General features: G+C 37.0%; 2 protein-coding genes across 2 annotated transcripts; both read left to right on the top strand.

Moving 5' to 3' along the window:
* Nucleotides 1-718: 718 nt before the first annotated feature.
* On the top strand, nt 719-1,876 carry LOC149218021 (putative serine/threonine-protein kinase). Its single transcript, XM_089382335.1, has 3 exons — nt 719-1,207; nt 1,336-1,457; nt 1,756-1,876. The coding sequence occupies exons 1-3, from the start codon at nt 985-987 to the stop codon at nt 1,795-1,797; spliced, it is 387 nt and encodes a 128-aa protein (XP_089238461.1). The 5' UTR covers nt 719-984; the 3' UTR covers nt 1,798-1,876.
* A 196-nt stretch (nt 1,877-2,072) lies between these two features.
* On the top strand, nt 2,073-3,459 carry LOC149218020 (protein kinase STUNTED-like). Its single transcript, XM_089382334.1, has 4 exons — nt 2,073-2,145; nt 2,237-2,384; nt 2,487-2,636; nt 2,843-3,459. The coding sequence occupies exons 2-4, from the start codon at nt 2,379-2,381 to the stop codon at nt 3,113-3,115; spliced, it is 429 nt and encodes a 142-aa protein (XP_089238460.1). The 5' UTR covers nt 2,073-2,145; nt 2,237-2,378; the 3' UTR covers nt 3,116-3,459.
* The last annotated feature ends 17,496 nt before the right edge of the window (nt 3,460-20,955 follow it).

The following is a 20,955-nucleotide window of genomic DNA, read 5'->3' as shown; positions in this document are numbered from 1 at the left end:
TCCTCACATGCAAAGCATGCATTCACATAAAATTCACCAATTTTAAAAATAAAAGGTTACCTGGCCTCTTCTGATGCCTCCAACATCAAATTTTGTCTTCCTTCCATGCTTTAGGAAGGTACTCCTTCTCTTTCTTCTATTCTTATGACAACTATGAATGATTGTCCCTCTTGAAAATCCTTATCATCTGCATCTATACACATAGCATCAGTATCATAATCACCAAGCTCTTTAGCCCCATATGGTATATATGTTACGAGCACTTCTAGCTAACCTCCCATGAGACTTTCATTTATTGTCTCATCGACATCCTCTTTGTGTAGCTCCCTCTACTGTTATGATGCTTTTTCCACCATATCTTCTATCAACAAATCCATATGTTGATTTGAACTCTTTATGCAGTCCATGAGACTCTCTGATAGTCTCTCTTCAACATCTTCCTCATCATCAAGGACTATTCCCTGCTCTGGTTCAAAATAGTGAACTAATTCAACTTTAGGCTCAACAGGTGCTTCATCTTCCTCCCTAGCTTTCTAGCTTTAGGGGTCTTCCTCTTAAAATCTTTTTTCTGACAAGTAATTTGGCCTTCTTCCTTAGGTCCCATCTCTACCTTTGGTATTCTCTTTCAAGCCTCATTTTGACTATGTTGAATCTCTCCTTCAACTCATAAATCTCCTTTTCAATTTCTTCTTTACTCATTCCATTTTCCTTGGCATGCTTCTCCCTTTTGTTATGGCATCCATGAGAACTGGTTAGTAGTGGGTAGTTCTTAACCAAAAGGTTCCCAAAAGGGCGACTTCGGGACTGATTACAGAGAAAGGAGAATCAGTACCTGGATGGCCCCTCTTACGTGGAGCCGATTCACTGACCAAGCTTCCTACTCCACAGTCTACATCAAAACAAACATCTGTAGTTGAATGGGCACTACAGTTGCCAAATAGGCTTACACAGGCAACTGGAGAGCTTCATTTGAAAGGACAGATTATGCAGAAGGTTTGCAACTATGAACATGAAGCTCGGTCTTCAAATGAGGTAGCACCAATTGAAGCATGCTCTAAAGAAGAAGGGTTTCCTTGCAGTCAGCAGAATGATTCTGATCGAGAAGAAAATTGTTTGGCAAGGAGATTAGAGTTCCTTTGTCAAAGTAAAACCTGCAGGCATTTTACATATCAGGAGTTGCAATCTGCTACTTCTGGTTTTTCAACAGGTTGCATTTGTAGTTTTCCTCATGGAGTTTTTCATTTCTGTGCTTCTGTTTTGAATGGGAAATTTCCCTTGAAATGTATATTAACCTTGTGAAATCAATTCAATTATGTAACATCCTTATTCTTGCAGGGAATTTTATAGGAAGAGGAGGCTGTAGTAAGGTGTACAGAGGATTTCTTCCTGATGGACAATCGGTGGCAGTGAAAATCTTGAATTCATCATCCAAAACAGAGCAAGAGCTTCTTTCTGAAGTTGAGATTCTTACTCTATTGAAGCACAACCATGTCATTACACTTATCGGTTACTGTGCAGAAGGCCTTAACCGCCTTCTGGTGTATAATTTTGTATCCAGAAGAAACCTTGAAGAGAATCTCCATGGTATATACTCAATAGTATTGCATTTTAAGAATCATGAAATCGTGTAGAAATATTAAGCAGTAGTACGTTTTAAGCATCATAGTGTTATGTATTGTATGGCAGGGTCTTTCATTTTCTCTTTTCTGAGATTTGATTATAGTCCTAGCTATTGACTATGTATATATTTTTCAGGAGGAGAGGAAAAGCCAATACTTCCTTGGAAAGTGCGATTAAAAGTGGCTGTAGGAGTTGCTGAAGCATTAGATTACTTGCATAATGGCTTTTCTCAATCTGTCATTCATGGAGATGTAAAGTCTTCCAATATCTTGCTTTTTGAAGAGTTTGAACCACAGGTATAAATCTTTTTACTGCAAGAAGAATCAAGACAAAATTGCACAATTCAGTATTTGAAGAGATCTTAGTGATCTAGACTTGTAAACTGAAACTTGGAATTCTGCACTAATGAAAAATTTCAACAGAATTAATGTGCGTGTTATTATAATAGTTGTCAGATTTTGGGCTAGCAAGGTGGGCACGAACATCTTCATATATCACTTGCAGCGATGTTTTAGGAACATTTGGGTATGTAAGCATCTTCGCAGTTTCGATTGGCCATTTTCAGATTAAAGCTATCCAATTTGTAAATTCACTAATTGTGATTGTAGTTTGACAGGTATCTTGCTCCAGAATACTTTGTTTATGGAAAGGTTAATGAGAAGACGGATGTGTATGCATTTGGTGTGGTCCTTCTTGAGCTAATAACTGGAAGGAAGCCAATTGATACAGCAAGTCCCAAGGGTCAAGAAAGCCTGATTATGTGGGTAAGTCCTGGTTTTTACAGCTGACTCTCTTCTTCATGTTTATTTATATTGATTATCCTTATTAGGGGCTCATGTTTAACCTTCTGTAAATGTTGAAACCAGGCAAGACCACTCTTACAGGATGGAAATATGGAAAGTCTTGCTGACAAATGTTTGCAAAATGTTTATGATACAAATGAAATGCATAGAATGATGCTTGCTGCTACGCTTTGTCTAAGGGAAACATCTCATTACCGTCCTTGCATGAGCCGAGTAATTTATCTTCCTCTATTCATTTCTATATGCTTCAGGGGCTTGTTTTTACTACCTCGTGTGTTTTTTGAGGGTATTCTTTACCTGCAAAAATTACTTTAGGGTGCAATTTCTCTTACATTTTCTTTTAGCTATAAAACACTCTATGTTAACCACATCTGTTCATCTCTGCTTACTCTTTAATACCAAGATATGATTAATGGCAGATTTTAAAACTACTACAAGGAGAAGATGAGAGGACTGACTGGGCGTGGTGCCAGAATACAATGATCAAGGATATGGATACTTCAGATGAGGATGACATTGTAGAAAATCAGGGGGGGCATGATATACAAACCCATCTCACCCTTGCCATGCTTGGGGTGGATGATGATACGGTATCACTTAGTAGCACAGATCATAGTGTGGGCATTTTGCCAACAAACAATTCTTTGGAAGATTACGGACTGCGCCGATGTAGCAATTCATCAAGCTTTTAATTCAAGATTAAAAGAAGTGAGTTTTGTTGCCAGCAATACATTTGTTTATGGTTGCTTTATAAGTTTCCCATGGCCACAGTGGTTTCATATTCTTATATGGCCAGGAATGTGACGTATTATGCTAGACCTCAAAGAATAGCTAAGGATTGTATGAAAACTAGGGGATTGAACAATAACATTGACTTCGTTAAAGCATTCCTTGAAGTTAGAAGCAAGCTCATGGGCGGAAAGGAAGATCAAGATGTCAGTACTCCATTATCTTGGCTGCAGATCTGAGCAATGTTTGACTAGTTGGCATCTTTTGTTCGCATGCTGATTTTTTCAGTGTCGTGTCCACATTTCTACTTTTTACTGTCAATCTCATGTAAATAGTGAAAATGGATCTACGGTGTTCATTACACTGCTCTGGGTAGACAAGTACCAAGAAGAGTAACTTTTTGGTAATGCTACTATATTGTCAATTCAGAAGTGGTGGAGAGAACCGTAGAAAGAACTACCCACTACTAACCAGTTCTCATGGATGCCAGGTTGATTGATCAAATGGATCAAATGTGCTGAAGCTTGAGATCCTTCTTTGATGAGCCATAAGGGCCATGCCTGATGCGTTTTTGGTCTAACAAAAGGACCAAGGGTTCAAATAGTTAATGGTTAGCATTCACCAACTATTAAAATAGAGTAGCCATGTCTAATTTTCAAATTTCATTTATAACACTAGCAATTTTTATTGCATAATATCAGGAATGAACAGATGCAGGGTTTTCAAGATTCAGGTTGAATATCACAGAAGACAATGCAAAGGTGTACCGGTGAATACTATGGTATTAATGAGAATCAAAAGTTAAAAGCTACACAGTAGAATGCATTTATTCATCTTCAAGGATATCACAGCACACACCACACTGCATTTTCACTTTTCATCCATAGAAATGTTTCCATCGATGGAAGGATTTATGGTTAACAATAGCAATAACTAAAGACCTTGTCACCATACTAATGTGCATATTCATCACTTATTGTAAAGGACTGAACGTAATTCCTTTTTATTTAATTACCAAGCCATAATCATGACAATATCCACAAAATTCAATAAGAATGGTTTAGGTTGTGTAAAATTCCACCACTATATGTTCGTGGGTCATATTCCTTCCATGGTACCATTTTGCTACATAATAACATGAAGAGACAGGTACCATTCTGCTGACTTAACAACATACTAATCTCATCACTAAAAGAATAATAATTGTAAGAATCTAACAGATTTTGCAAATATATGAGCTCAACTTATAATTATATAGTATTTATATTTTGGCAATTTTTTATTGCCATGAAACGCTGCTTCTCGAGTTCAGGTAATTGCAAAGCTGTTCTATAACATTACACCTTAAAAAATTCAGCCTTCAAATCCAAAACATTAAAACTATCCTACATCTCTAACTTCAAAATTTTTAATGCCTACACCTTTTGTAGGGAAAAAAGAAAAGGCAAGAAATACAATATGAAACCCAAAATTTGTTCAAGAAAATAAAGCTATAATCAATAAAAAAAAATAAAGCGTATGGCATGGTCTGTTGAATCATCTGAGGTGCTCAATTATCCTCAGCAGCTTTGGAAGTCTCAGATGCCTGTAATTCACCATCATTTTCCAGCTTTTGGACCTTATTTGATCGTTCATCTTTGGCAAATCCATCATCCTCTTCAAACCGTCTGTGTTTCTTCTCTATGCTGGTACCATTCCCCTTTGTAAAGGGCTTTCGACTGTTAGATGAGTGCCTGCCTCCTCTACCACGGCCACCTCTGAAATTAAGGGTGAATGGTCCCAAGTAAGTAAGTTATTTTAAAATCAAGTCATCATCAGGGAAAACTCTAAAACTCCTACCATTGAAACCCAATATAGAGACAGTTTTTAGGAAAATATTTTGATGGACAGCATTGTGGCATGTCATAAATAAGCATCCACATGGACTTGTTCTGGGGTAGTTTAAAATAACTTCTTGTTTCTTTTGAATAAATCTTCTTGTAATACTAGAGAGGCCACTCAGTTTTGGTGATATTTTCAGTGCTTTGTTTAGTTATGTGAATTCGTTAGATGCAAAACAAGTATTGGTTAATTTCATGAAAACCAATCTGCAGAATTGGAAATGTAAGCATATGTGCATGAATGTAGTAGAGAAAGGGGTACTGTTCTAATTGAAGTGAGAGTGAAAGAGACCTTTTGAAAATGTTATTGTTTCAAGCAGTTGGAACGGTATCAGTAGGAATCAGTATGCAGAAATTAAACAGAATAAATGGGAATCAAGGCGAATCAAGCATTGTATTGCATATCAAATCTAATAAAGTACCAATGATTCTACAGCTCTGGTTAAGTACTCAATAGTGCTTCCAAGGTTGCAGAACTTCAATCTACAGTCATAGATATTGAATGGGTGTTTGCAGTTATATTGTTCCTCTGCCAAGAACTCTGCTCTTTTGGACCTCAATTCCCCTCAAATAAAAATGTTCTGTTTAATTGGAACTTATTTACATCCTAACATGCAGGTCGATTTCTCCAAGAGAATGTACCTAGGCAACAAATGATATCCAAGTTGAAATCTTAACAATGGAATTAACTAATTATTTTCAATCGATTTCCTTCATTGTTGCTAGTTGATTTTTCCTGGGATTATCGACATCTCATTTATTGGGTTCACCTCACCCTGATTTGAACTTCTTTCATTTGAATCAACTTCATCTCTGGTTAGAACATTTTTTGATTGATTTCATTTTCCAACAAATGTGGTATTTAAGTTACTTTCTTCTTGCAAGTCGATTTTACCGTTATTAGTACACTGCTAGTAGATTTGTTTGACATGATCATTTTCTTCAATTTCAGGGTCGACTAGCTTAATGATAGTGTCCTTTTGCTTCAGCTCATGTTCATTCATCAGTTCTCAATTGATTCTCTCTGTGTTCAAAATGGATTCAAGTAGCTTAGGAATTACATCGATTTCCATGTTCATTCATCAGTTCTCAACTGATTCTCTCTGTGTTCAATGGATTCAAGTAGCTTGGAAATCACATCAATTTCCTTTTATATTGTATTAAAATGTACAGGAATGTCATAGTGGAATTGCTTTTCACAACAATACTTCTTTGTAACTATGGACTTTATCTCAACTCAACTGGATTTCATTTCTAACAAGAGATTTCCTTAATAAATTCCTCTTGACAAATTTTTCTGTTATAAAACTTTGCAAAAGAATGCCCTTGGTATAGCTCACTACACAAGAAAATTCATTTTTGAAGCATAATTCTTATACTTGCAACTTTCATTTCTCTGTATAGACTTTCTAGAAAATAAATTGCGTGTAAAGAGTCTATATTCCACTCTTGGATTCATTTTGTTGGAGAGTTATGTGAAGGACTAACGAACCTAGTAGTCACAGGACGAAACAAACCCTGAGGCAGTAAAAATTTGTACATGGGTCCACATTTGCTCCCGTTATGGTCCTTACAGAGAGTGCATTGAAGGTAGGTATGTTGCAGTTGGTAGAATATGACGAATGTGCTCCCTTCATGTTCTCTAAGACGACAAATTACAATTATTTGACAATTTCCTCATCCAAATGATTTTGAATGAGTAATTTCATCTAAATTTAACTGATTTTCAAACTGGGATTTAGTCTTCTTAATTTAACTGATTTTCAAACTGAGATTTAGTCAGTGTTATTGAGGAGTGAAATAGAAACTGATTTTCTCTTGCAGAGAATAACAAGGATTGGTGTGAGCTTATACTCTGCCTTATAGACCTTCAAATACAAATAAGCTCTTGTATCCCTATTTCAATCACATAATTTAAATGAATATAATGTCATTTTATTAGAAAAATGCAATGAGTATGAAATAGATCATCAGAATGGCCACTGTAGCCCAGGCTGGTGAGAACTTGAGTATTTTATATCTGACTAAACACATGCACATGAAAAGAAACATCACCTGACACAGACATGAACAAGATAGAATCTAGATATTAGAATTTTGGGCAAAAACAATTGCGCCTTAACAGAGAGCTTCTTATCCTACACCACACATTTCACTCTTTCAAGGTGGAGTTACAAACTGAACATGCAATGACTGAGCTGCATGGTCACCAAAGTTGTAACACACCCAAAAAAACAATGCTTCATATCGGCTTCTCAATTATGTGTGTTTAGCATTAGTGATATAGTATCTTCTGAACTTTTATTTCAAGTAGAAATTTGATTAAATTTCAGAAGTGCAAGAAATCACAGAAAACCCTCCGGCAGTAAATTGATAGGAGAAATCTTCAAAAAAACCTGGAAGCTATCTTGTTCATATTGTCCTGGACTTTTCAGCCAAGTTAATATGTCTGTAAAGAATACTATTTTATCCTGAGAAAAGATTGACACTTTGTTTATCACCAGATGAAAAAAAATTAGAAGCAAAACATCAGGTTGGTGACAAATCCAAAACAAGTTGCAACACTGTAACCCAATCTGCAAAACATCAAAAAACTTATTGTCCCAGAGTGGGATGCACTATGGGAAGCTGTGTTGTCCCATCTTTTACTAGTGTCAGCTTCATAGCACCTGCTTCCATTTCCAGCAGCTTTGTCTTTAAGAGAGCATCGGCCTCTATCTTGATAGTGTTGTCATCAAGAGATTTGTAGCTGATTTCCATTTTTAATCTTTATGGCAGCTGTTTATAGTCCTGTAGGACTGAAAGTATGGATGTTGCAAAGCTTCATTAGCTGTTATTCTTTTGTTTCCATCCACTTGTAACATTTGTTTCAGCAAATCCACACCTTCTAGACACCCAACATTTTTAACAAATCTCGTGAGGGATGGGAAAGGCTTTCCCGCATTTGGAAATATGATATCCAACTGCTCCTTTACAGATTCCCCACGAAATAGCGGCTCACCGATGAACAATTCTGCCGACATGTTATTTGTTGCTTTTTTCTAGACTAGCTCTCACAAAGCATTTGAGTTGTTCCTGTTCCTGGTTGGTTTTTTTATAATTTTATAGACAAGTTCCATGTCGTGGAAATGTGAAAAAAGATAGTGATATTGCCACCATGTGGCTCTTATCATATATGGTTTTATACTTCTTCAAAAAATTCTCTAAGAGTTCACAATGCTAAAATTCACTAGGACTTTACAAAGTTTTATTATTTAGTGAAAGACTTGCCAAGTTCTTACAAGATTTTATAATTGAGTAAAATATTCGCCATGCCTGGTGAGAGATTCGCCAGAAAATTATATATACATATTATATTATTGATAAAATCGCCTTCCATTTTTCCTATATACCATGGAGATTCGCCCAATTATTATATTTATAAATTTGGGGGGGGTTCTTAAAATTTTCCCTGATTCGGATGGCCTCAAGTCTTGCAACAGGAGCAAAGGTTTCTTCAAAGTCTATTCCTTCTTGCTGCGCATACCCTTTACAAACAAGTCTGGCTTTGTTTCTAATTACTTCCCCATTTTCATTCAATTTATTTTTGAAGACCCATTTTGTTCCAATAACATTCTTATCCTTTGGTCTAGGAACCAGCTCCCAAGTGTTGTTCTTTTCGATCTGCTCAAGTTCTTCATCCATTGCCTTCACCCAACATTCATCTTTGCATGCCTCTTTCACACTTTGTGGTTCAGTAGAGGAGAGTAATGCCAAATAGCTTGAAGCTTCTGCAACTGTTCTTCTTGTTTGTACACCTGCTTCTTTCTGCCCCATAATCTAAGATTCTGGATGATTCTTCTGAACATATCTGGATGGAGTCTTTTCTTCTATTCTTGTCTGCTCCTCTGGTTCTTCTTGAGGTTCTTCTTGAGGTTCTGCTTCTTCAACATTCTGTCTTTGAGGGTAGCCTTCATCTTCTTCGATGTCTTCATGATGTACTTGCCTAGGAATGTATCCCTTCTCATCAACCACTACATCAATGCTGCCAACAATTCTGCCAAGTCTTTTATTGTAGCATTTGTATGCTTTGCTATGTGGAGAGTAACCAAGAAGAATGCCTTCATCTGCTCTAGGTTCAAGTTTGCCAAGCTGCTCATCAGTATTCTTGATATAACATTTGCTCCCAAAGATTTTGAAGTGCTTTACCAAAGGAGTTTTACCACTCCAGAGCTCATGAGGAGTTTGAGTGCTGTTCACCCGGACATTTGTTTTGTTGAGAATAACAACCGCAGCATGTGCAGCTTCACCCCAGAAAGTTGCGGGAGTTCCTGATTCATCAAGCATAGCACGAGCCATTTGTTGGATTGTTCTGTTCATTCTTTCCACAACTCCATTTTGCTGAGGAGTTCTAGCTGTAGAGAATTCTCTTCTTATCCCATGTTCTTCACAGAAATCGAAAAATTCGTTTGAGGTAAACTCCCCACCTCTGTCGGATCTGAGGCACTTAATTTTGTGACCTGATTCATTTTCAACCAAGGCTTTGAATGATTTGAATTTTTCGAATGCTTCATCTTTGTGCTTCATAAGTCCTAGCCAGACAAACCTGGAGAAATCGTCAATGAATAATATCAAGTATTCTTCTCCTCTAGGTGTTCTTTTCCTGAATGGACCGCATGTATCTGTATGAACTAGCTCAAGAGGCATGCTAGCTGATCCTTCCTTCTCTGGAAAGTTAGTTCTGGTTTGTTTTCCAAACTGACATGATTTGCATATGGTGTTGTCAGGAATTTTGATATCTGGAAGATCACGAACTGCCTGATATTTGCATGCTTTCCTTATTTGTGAAAAGCTTAGATGCCCCAACCTCCGATGCCATAACCAGTGCTCATCATCCTTGCTCAGATAGCATTGTTGTTGTCCTTCTTCAAATATGTACAGATTATTTGGAGTTCTTTTACCTTTGATCACTGTTTTACCTGTATCAAGATCACGAACAAGACATCCATTTGATCTGAATATAACCTCGGTTCTTTGATCACACATCTGGCTGACACTTAGAAGATTATGCTTCAAACCATCAACATACAAAACATTTCCAGCCTTGACCTTTTCTTTTAACTGAGCAATGCCCTTTCCTTTTATAGTTGCAGGAGTATCATTTCCAAAAGAGACTTTCTTTCCCTTTTCTAGAGCAGAATAAGACTCAAGTTTTTCTTTATCACCTGTCATATGCTTCGAACATCCACTGTCAATGTACCATAGATTTTCCTGTCCCTCTGCATAAAAGGCTATCCCACATCTTTCTGTTTGAGGTTCCTTTATTCTCCATGTTTTGGTGCTTGAGGCTTGTTCCTTTTTCTGCTGAAACCTGCTTCTGCATTCAGAGTCTTCATGACCAAAGTTATTGCAAATAGAACATTCAACTTCATTTTCAAGAACCGAAAAGTTGTTATAGGTCCTTTTTGTAATCCCTGTCATACTTCTTTGTTTTTGAGCTTCCCTAGTCATGATCGTTTTATATGCAACACATTGAGCTGCTTTGTGACCAAAGTTATTGCAAGAAAAGCATTGTCCATTGAAGAAACTTCTATGGTTATCGAATCTACCACCCAACTGATTGTAATTTCTATTTTCATCTATTCTTGAACCAAATTGAGAAGATTTTACCTGTGGCTGGTTGTAGCTTTTGTTCACCCTTAAGATGGATTGCCCCTGATAGTTTCTGTTTGTAATTCGTCCCTGCTTTACCTGATGATCTTCATTGTTCTTTTGCTCATTTCTTCTTGCTGCATCAAGATAACTTTTTGAGGTGGATGCTTGAGAAGTTTCTCCATTATAGCCCAGACCTGTCTTGTTTAGTGGAGACCGCTGCACATTGATAATCTCATCCAAAGTTTCAGATCCTTTGACAAACTTGAGATTAATAGCTTTTGTTTTCTCAATCTCTTTTCTAAGACCAACAATTTCACCTTCTAATTTTTCAAGATGTTTTTCCTTCTCATCAATTTGAAATTGTAGAGTATCAATGATCATGTTCTTTTCTTCTATACATCTTTTGAGTCTAGTAATTTCATCATAAAGGTTATCCACATCTATAGCATCCATATAATCATCATCTTCAAATGCCATTAACAACTTATATTCATTACCTTGTTCATCTTCATCACTGTTTGATAGACCATCACTATCTTCATGAGTGTAGTAGCTTTTCTTATTTGCGTTCTGTTTCTTGTTCCATCTAGCAGGTTCCTTTCCTTTATCCTTATAAGGACATTTTGCAGCATAATGACCTACTCTTCCACAAGCAAAGCATTTAAAAGGTAACTTACCTCTGAACCTTCCAGAACCCCTTTGAAGATTTCTGACGAAATTTGATTCTTCTTCCTCTTCTTCTGGGACGTGGCTTGCTTCATAATAATCTCCTTTGCCTGATGCCTTGAAAGCAGCTTCTCTTCTGTCTAATGGACCTCCCTTTCTCATTTCATAAGCAGTGAGAATCCCATGTAGCTGAGACATAGTAAGAATTCGTAGATTTTCCTTTTCTTCTATTGCAGATACTTTAGATTCAAACTTGGGGGACAATGATCTTAGGACCTTTTCAACCACAATAGCCTCTTTTATTTCTTCACCCAAATTTTTCATACAATTAACAACCTCATCTACCCGAAGAAAATAGTTAGCCACACTTTCATCATTATACATTTTGAGAGTCTCATACTGAATTCTGAGAGTTTGAAGTTTAGCACACTTTACCTGTTCGTCTCCTTCATAGCTCGTGACAATTTTGTCCCATATTTCTTTTGCGGATTTATAGTGCATTACCTTCATGAATTCTGATTGAGATATACATCCTAATAGAGTACTTACTGCTTTCGCATTTGTTTCTTACTTCTTTTTCTCGGCTGCATCTGTAGGAGTAGCTGAAGGGAAAGCATAGCCTGTCTCTACGATGTCCCAAACTTCTGTACCAAGAGATTGAAGATAGGCAGTAACTCTTACCTTCCAATAATTGAAGTTTGTCCCATCAAAAACTGGTGGCCTGATTGATGCTTCTCTCTCGTAGTTGCTCATGATGAACGATCTACCTTCAAGCGATCAAGCTTCTCTGAAGGACCTGCTCTGATACCAATTGTTGACAATAATACTGAGAGGGGGGGTGAATCAGTATTATCTAATTCTTTTAACAAATCTTCCTTATTTGTTCTTTGAATTATTTTTGCATGTCAGTACCATAAAATAATGAGCATGAACAAAGAAAACAGATAGTCACACCAAAGAACACAAGATGTAAGGTGGAAACCCAATGTGGGTGAAAACCACCTGCTGCAATATGTCTCTATCTTCTTTCAAATTAGAAACTTCTTTTACAATGGTTATGTACTGGTGCAGTCCTTTACCAGTACGTAGGCTGCAACCTGCAGAGAGCTACAACTCTCTCTCGTTTTCCAGTCTCTCCTGGAAGGGAGCTACAACCCCCTACTTCTTTTCATAAAGCATCAAATGATCATCAAGTACATAAAAGTTACAGTCCACTACAGTTATCAGATCAGCAATAACAGAACTAACCCAGAACACATTATCAACAGAAAATTTCAGTCAACAGAACATTTTAATACAGATACACAGTTTTCCCTTCTGTGGCCTGCGTCGCTACGCAGTTCACCTTCTGCTTTCCTGCGTATACCCGCAGGAATCCTTCTGCCGATCTGCGTGCCCACGCACTGTACCTTGAACCGTGCTGCGTATTATAACTGAAGCGACCCACCCAGAGACATTATCGCGCCACGTAATGTTACTGCAGGGACGCACCCAAAAATACTATCGCGCCGCGTACAGACGCACCTGGAAATACTATCGCGCCGCGTACTTTTACTACACGGACGCACCTGAACCTTAGTCGCTCTACGTACCCACACAGGTCTCCTTCTTCTGCTCTGCATACCGACGCAGGTCTCCTGTTTCTGCTCTGCGTCCCCACGCAGATCTCCTGTTTCTGCACTGCGTACCCACGCAGCTCTTCTGTTAAACACCTGCGTCCTTCTGATTAGGGCCGAATAGGCAGTCCACCAGAGTGGCACAGTTGCTCAGATCTGATCATGCGCTCGAGAGATCACCCTTCACAGATTCGCCTTCAACTTCCCTTTCATATAGATCAAGCTTTTAAGACCATAACCCAATATTTTAGATCTAAAGATATTCAATTGCAAAAGATACTTAGCCAAGTGATCTCCTTTGCTTTATATAGGCAAGCTCCTCCTAAAAACATGGAACAATACCACGAGCCGACACCATAATAACCCAAAACCGTCGGCTAAATACCAAGAGTAAAACATAAGAAACCCCACGTGTGCTTTTCTCTACCTTGAAATGTGTGCACTGGGGGGACGCACCTCCTGAACGGCTGGCCCGCGTATCTGGACGCGGTTCCTGCATGGTGTACCTGCGGGTACGCACCTTCTGAACTGATTTCCTGTGTACTTCTTTATTTTCAACAAAATGAGGGCCTTGCCATGGGAGTTGCCATCAAGTACAACATTTGTAACATATAGCCATACCAGAAACATAATGCCAACATTTGAAAACAAAACAATCAAGAAACTATAAAGAAAGTGTCGCAGGGCAAGGTAGGTGAGCAATATCAGATCTCAAGGCTGAATGGTGGAATGATTTTTTAATCGGTATCACGGAGCAATTAAGAATTCCTTAAACCAGATACTGAAGAAGGATGAATAAAATCAATCGGGATCAAATGGAAATTAAAAATTCTCTAAACCAGATATCAAAAGAAAACATAGAAATGTTTAACAGTCAAAAGCATAGTGTATTGTTTAAGCAAATTCTGCAGTAAAATTCTTGTTATAACATTCAAATTTAGAACACATGAAAGTTTATGAAATACTTAGAAAGAAACATGAAAAATTGAAATTTATACTTCACTGAGATAGATCAACACATGAAACCCATAAAGAAGTCTCTTTATAACTTGTTACGCATGTCAACTGGAAGTTGGTACAATAACCCTCAGGTAATAGATCATTCAGCTACAAAAATATTCAGAAATCCACCCCTGATACTTCAAATGATGGAGTATTTATACAACTTTACCAAATATCCTTTCAACTGACTAGGATTTATTTAAGGAAAATAAATATCTTTAATGCAAAAAGATAGTGAAACCTATTTAACTAACCAATATCTATCCATTTTTATTTGCTTGTTGTTACTAGACTATTTCTTTCATCTGATTTTCTTTCACCTGCTTTTCTTTCATGCTGTCTGTTCCTTTCACTTACTTGTCTTTCATCTGAATCCTTTTTCTATCCTTTATAGTAAGTCACACCATTTTTCCCATGTTTCTTCATCTAGGAGTTTGATTTTCATCATCCTCCGATAAATCTCATCTACTTCTGTATATTTGGAAAATGTAGGTTTGTTCACAAAAAGGTGATTTACCTCATGTTGGAGGTAAAAGAAGTTTTCTAAAGTTTGGAGGAGCACTTTTCCTATGAGCACACCTTTCATTGATGAATTGTTGGAAGTCTCTTTGGCTACTTCTCTCATCCTTGTATCATAGTATTCATGTTTCATCAGTTTATCATTGATTACCAAAGGATTAGGCAGACCCTTCTGTCTCAATACTTCAAACTTGTCAAAAAACCTGTTTACTGCAAGTTTCATGTTTTGACATTTCTCCTCAAGCTGTATCATCAGATTTCTTTTGGAAATAACTTTCTTCACTTCTAGAATAGTCTATGTTCTATCAACTATCCCAAGCTCCTCTAATTCATACATTTTTTTGAATTTATAAATTTGATTATTTTAGAGGCTTCCTTTGGTTTCTCCCCAAGATCTGCTTTTACCCTTTGAATTGCCTCACTAGATTCCTTTACCAAATCATTCTGTTCAAATACTACCTGTATAGAAGGCCAAATATCATTAACTGAGTTAATGATATTGACCCACAAATGTTGCTTTTCTTGGGCCAAAGGCTCCTTTAGTGACAATTCTTTTTCTACCTAGTGGATCCTGTCATTCAATCTATTGGCTTTTTGTTTCTCAGCTTGATGTCTTACTTGTGCTAATTTATTTTCATGTTCTAAGCTCTTCACTTGCTCCTTGAGATTATTAATCTATGTTGTTTGAATGGACATATCTTCCATTGCTTGAATCAATTTCTTGGCCTCATCAGTGGAATGGGATGTTGGTTTTGCTGATGTTGTTGCTGTTGGAACTAATGTTGGTGTTGTTGCTGCTGTAGCATCTAATGGAATAACAGTAATGGGAACTGCTTCTCTGCTAGCCTATTTCTCCTGTACCAGTTTATCCATTTTTGTCTCCATTTCTCTTAGTTGAGTTGTCAATTGGATGATTAAGTTCATCATCTCATCCTTTTGATTAAGTGTCTCCAAAACCTCCTTGGTTTGTGGATGCTCAGTGGTTGGTAGCTTTAGTTGTTTCTTGAGTGCAGCTATGTCTGCATTTTTCTTTTTAATGATTTCTTCTGCTGCCTTGATGTCAGTTCGATTATAGCCAATTTCAATTACCAAATCTTCCAGCGACTTAATCCTATTTTCCTTTGCTTGTGATGAGGCCCTTTCCAGCTTTAACTATGACTATACATTTTCAAGATAATTCTTCAATTTCTAGACACTTAGAGCTTTTTGTGTCATGGTTGAATATATCATTTCTCCTGCCTGTTTATGAATTTCAATCTGGTCAATTGGATGCACATCCTTGGCATGAATCTCAAAGGTTGTTTTCTTATGATCTTCTAAAGTTCTTGGCGCCTTTACCTCTGGCTGTAGGAAAGTCATCTTCATTTTCCTTGTTTTGAGGTCAAAAGATGAAAGCAACCTACTCTGACCACTGGGAGTTTGTTTCCAATATTGTCTACATATAGCAACTTTTAATGCTTCATTTTTTATTTTAATCTCTTTGTACCTCTCCATGATATCTTTCTCTTTCTCCACTATTTTGCTAGATGATGAAACTTCTGCATTATTCTGATTTTGAATGATCTATGCACTAGAAGATGAGGGCAGAGGTGTTTCTTCTATAGGTGTGGAGGGTGCATCACCCTTGATCATAATCTTTGTTTCTGCTTCAACTGTCTTTTCATGCTCTATTACTACATTTAACTTGATTTTCTTTCTGCTCACAAGCTTAAATTTTGTATCAGAGGTAGTTTTAGCTGAGTAAGATCCTTCTTCTCTAGGCCTTTTTGAATTTCTTTCCTATGGGTCTGGAGTATGTAGGATGGAACTAGTATCAACCTGCTTATCCACCTCATGAAGAGTGTTTTCCAACCACTCTGACTAGTTGGAATACTTTTCAATTTCTGGTTTTGACTCATGGATGAAGGGGGTCAATTTGAATTTGACTCTTAATTTACTTATGACACCTAAAGGATCATAATTCCATTTGAAACTGCTGTTGAACTTGAACTCTTGTAAAAATCTATCTGCTTCCTTTCCAACATTTATATTGTTACATATAAAAGGCCCTATTTGGTTTTTAATCTTGAACTAGGTCTTCTTTTTAGCTGAAAGGAAATGGATTTCATCAGAATTCAAGATTTGTCTGATGTATTCCAAAGAAAATATCCTCATTGGGAGGTATTTGGGAAGCTTGTATGGAACTAGTTGGATTCCATACACTCTGATCTCTGTATGATTTTGGTATAAATACCAGTCTCCTGTTTTACTTTGATCTGATAACTGTAACACCTTCTTTATCTCTTCACTGATTCTAGGCTGAATTCTACTACTTAGCATATTGAAAATTGGATAAACAAATGAGTCAATGAAGTATTTATAGTTGGATTCTATGGGATCCTTTCTGATCAAGGATGTCCAAAAGACAATAGATTGGGGATCACCCTCTATGTCCATTTTTTGGAGGTTGACTACAAACTTTTCTGATTAGAAATACAAAAACATATGGAACAAAACTGAGGAGTATTTGAACAATCCTTCTCCAGGCAGCTTGACTAGCTGATCATGGATTGCATTTTTAGGAATTGGGCAAAGTTGAAAGTTATAGCTGGAGGCTGGCCTGGGCAAAAGATAGAGAGGAAACCCGGGATGGATTCATCTACATGCTCATCAGTAAAATATCCTAAAATACAAGATAACATGGTTACAATTTTCCTGCTTTGTTCTGGGAACATGGTAGCAGAGTATGGTGGATTTTTCTTAGGAATTTGAGCTGTTTCAGGGAGGAAAGGCTGAAAGATTTGAGACCTTTTAGGAAAGTCTAGATTTAGGTAAATCTCAGTAGGGGTTTCAATGGAAAGAGGCACTCCCTTTGGTTGTGGTTGAATCTGTAACATTTGATTAATGGATTGAGCATTGATAGTGAATAGGATTTCTTGGGCAAGGGTGACTATGGCTCTTTCATTTGGCAAATAATTGATTTGGCACAGTCTGATGAGTTCAGGGAATTGGTAGGTATGTGGAAAGGCATACTTGGGTAGGTTAGAATCCCAGAGATGAATATCATCTTCCTAGTCAATAAATTTGTCATGGCTCCAACAGTGGAGCTCCAAGAGGTTGGAATCTGTCACAGTGTCAATGATTTTGAAGTCTTTATCGACCAAGAGTAGGTGTTCGACATCTACTACTGGAGGTTGAAGAGGCTTTACATTTAGAATGTTATGGGAAGCCATTACTTTTAATTCTTTTATCAATCCGGTATTCAATTGATGGAGGTGGGTATTTAGAATTACCTGGAAATCATGAATTTTGGTTGTGGAAGGGTTCAAGTGGCAGCAGGGGCTTTATTTCTGATTGGTGATGGGTTTTGGTCTGCTTCGCAATATTAACAAAGAATGGGAAAATAGAGAAATAGAGAGGGTTTTATACTTTGGAGACTGGGCGGTTTATCACATGGCGCAGTGGTTTATCATATGGCGTGGTGGTTTATCACATGGCGAAGGGTGGTATGGTGGTTTGGGGACTAGGGATGCAATAAGATCTGGTGGCGCCACGTGGCAGGAGAGGGGGTAGATGAAACCACCCATTTCGCAACCTTCTTTAGCTTTAAATGTCGGTCATAGGGAGGATGTGATAATGCATGAGGATCGTCAGATGTGATCGATGATCGGGTGGCGGATGGGGTTTTTATGTGTGTGGAAGAGTATGAAGTGGGGTTGGACATCAATACCATGGGGATTTAACCATCTAAAGTGGGGGAAATGTATTAAGCAGGGGGGAAAAGGAAATTGGGGTCTGATTTCTTTTTATTCTACACTTTAAAACCATGCAAAAGTGGGTTTTTCATGTTTTAATTGAATTATGCAGAGTTATTAAAGGGAAAAGGGATTTAAATGATGGACATGGGTCTTTTAAGGGAAAAATGTTTTAGGGTAAGGGGAAAGGGATTTAAAACAAGGGAAGTGGATTTTCATTTGGTAAGGGTTAAAAAATGATATTTTTTGCTAAGCATAAGGACACTTATGATTTTTTTTTTAAATCCTTCTACCTACCCTCCAATTTATACTAACATTTTTCTTTCCTTTATTAGGTGCATTTGAGCTTGCTGACCCTTTTATTTTCTTTTGATAAGCAAACTAACTTATTTCTAACCTTATGTCTTCCAATGGCTCAGATTAAACTTAAAAGCTCATTTTAATTCTCTACCTAACTAATGATCTGCCAAGATTAAATGGTTTGGTCAGATATTTATTCACTAATTATCATGACATAAAATTTTAAAGCATAAATAATCAAGATTAAACTATATGATTATCATGAATTGTCGCATTTTGGACAAGCTGCACACAATTTTATTTGCCAAGGAAAAGTAAACAAAGAGTAGTGGCATTTGAACATGCAACACTTTCAAAATTTATTTTTGTTTCTTTTTGTGGGGTTCATATTTTATATCTCTTTGATCTTTCTTTCTTTTGGTTCTTTGATTATTCTCTTAGTACATACCCTCTTTTCATTTTTTAATATGGAAAACTTTCTCAAACAAAGCAAAGGTATGTACATTATTACAAGACTTAACATAGTCAATTCAAAATTATGATCCCTATTATTATAGGAACCTAACAGTGGCTCCACTTGGGGATGGCATCTCCATGTGAGATGTCAAGAACTTTCTAATCAGTGGCCTTGGAACCTTGACTGTGCTTTACCTAGAATTGATTTCTGTGACCTCCTTTATTCAAACATATGATGTTATATCTTTTAAAGCTTAAGATTTCCTCTTCAGGCTTGAACTTTACAAGAATATCGTCCACTCGAATCCAAACTTTTCTATGGTATTTACAGTGAGTAAAACAAATGAATTACTCATTATTCTAGTGAAAAATAGTGCTTCAGCATTAGACCATTGAATGGTCCACTTTGTAAGTTTATCCCATCTAATTCTTTTAAGAAAAACACATTTTTGCCTCTGTAACCATAAATAATATATGGGCCTTTCCAGAGAAAGTCAAATTTCCCATGTTTTCCTTTGTCTTCCCTTCTGGAATCCCATTTTAGTACTTGATCACCTACGAAGAAATCCTTTGCTTTAGTTTTATTATAAAAAATCTTCTTGATTTTGTCTTAAATTACTTGGGATTTGATATAAAATTCTTCCCTGGTTTGCTGCAAATGAATTGTTTGGTTTATCCTCCTTTGGATGTCATTTGGTTCTACTTGCAGCTCTTGAATCATTTTCATTACTGGCACTCCTAATGAGGATGGAAACAAAAAATCCATCCCATATACCAATTGATAAGGAGATGTACCAATATATTTCTTAGTAGTAAGTATGTCTGCCCATAGGGCATTCACCAACCTTTTATTCTAGGTTTTCTTGTTATCTTCTAACAACTTCTTGATGATGTTGACTAGGCTTTTGTTTGAAGATTCTACAAGTCCATTACCTTGAGGGTAATAGGCAGTGGAATGTCCTAGGGTGATATGGTATTAGTTACAAAAATCTACCATTTTCTTAGATTTGAAGGCAGCAACATTATCAATGATGAGCTTTTGTGGGCACCCAAATCTAGAAAGGATGTTGTTCTCAAGAAATGAAATAACGACAGAATTTGTGGCTTGTCTAGAAGGGATTGCTTCTATCCACTTGGTGAAGTAGTCAGTGGCTATCAAAATCCATTTATGTTGGGAAGAGGAGGGTGGGTGAGTTTCCCCAATAAAGTCTAAACCCCATTGTTGAAAATTCATTTCTACTGAGATAGGTTTGAGGGTAATGGTAAGAGTTTCTTTTTTCCTTCAAATATTTGGCATTTGTGACAGGAGGTCACATATCTTCTGACATCTAGAAAAAGGGTGGGCTAGTAAAAACCTGCCCTCAAAATCTTATCAGCATTTGTTTTCCAGTATAAATGTCCCCCACAATCTCCTGCATGAAATTCCTACATGGCTTTGTCAGCTTCATCTTTTAACAAACAATTTAATAGGATGCCACCATGATCTTTCCAAAATAAAACATTGTATAAGATACAATATTTTCTTGCTTTCATTTTTAGGAATATACTTTTAGTTCTAGATAAACCAGGAGGAGCTTGTAGGTTGAGTAAAATGAATATAATGTCTGCATACCAGGGTGAATCTATAAAAGGCTCACTGATTTGTGGAGTTACCATATCTTCCTAATCATCTATAGCAGCAATGAAATTTATGTCTAAGGCTCGATAGTTCAATTCAGCCATGAGTTTGGATAAACCTTGGCCTTTAATCAATTTTGTAGGATTTATCTCAATGTCATATTCTAGTATGGTGGCAATCCATTTGACTCTTTCTCCATCAGGCCCACTTTGAGTTAGAATGTCCTTTACCACTGAGTTCGGAACATATGCTATTATGTGAGAGTATAGGATATATACTCTGAAATCTTTTATGGCTTTCACTAAAGCAAGAGCTTGCTTTTCCATTATATTATACTTTAGTGTAGCATCTCTCAAAGTTTTACTGAATAAAGCGATG

This window comes from Pinus tabuliformis, chromosome Q (genome assembly GCF_031772625.1).
Source record: "Pinus tabuliformis cultivar Carrire ecotype Pingquan chromosome Q, CPIR1, whole genome shotgun sequence".
Classification (NCBI taxonomy): domain Eukaryota; kingdom Viridiplantae; phylum Streptophyta; class Pinopsida; order Pinales; family Pinaceae; genus Pinus; species Pinus tabuliformis.
Note: the sequence above shows the minus strand (reverse complement) of the source record. Positions and strands in the feature narration are given on the sequence as shown.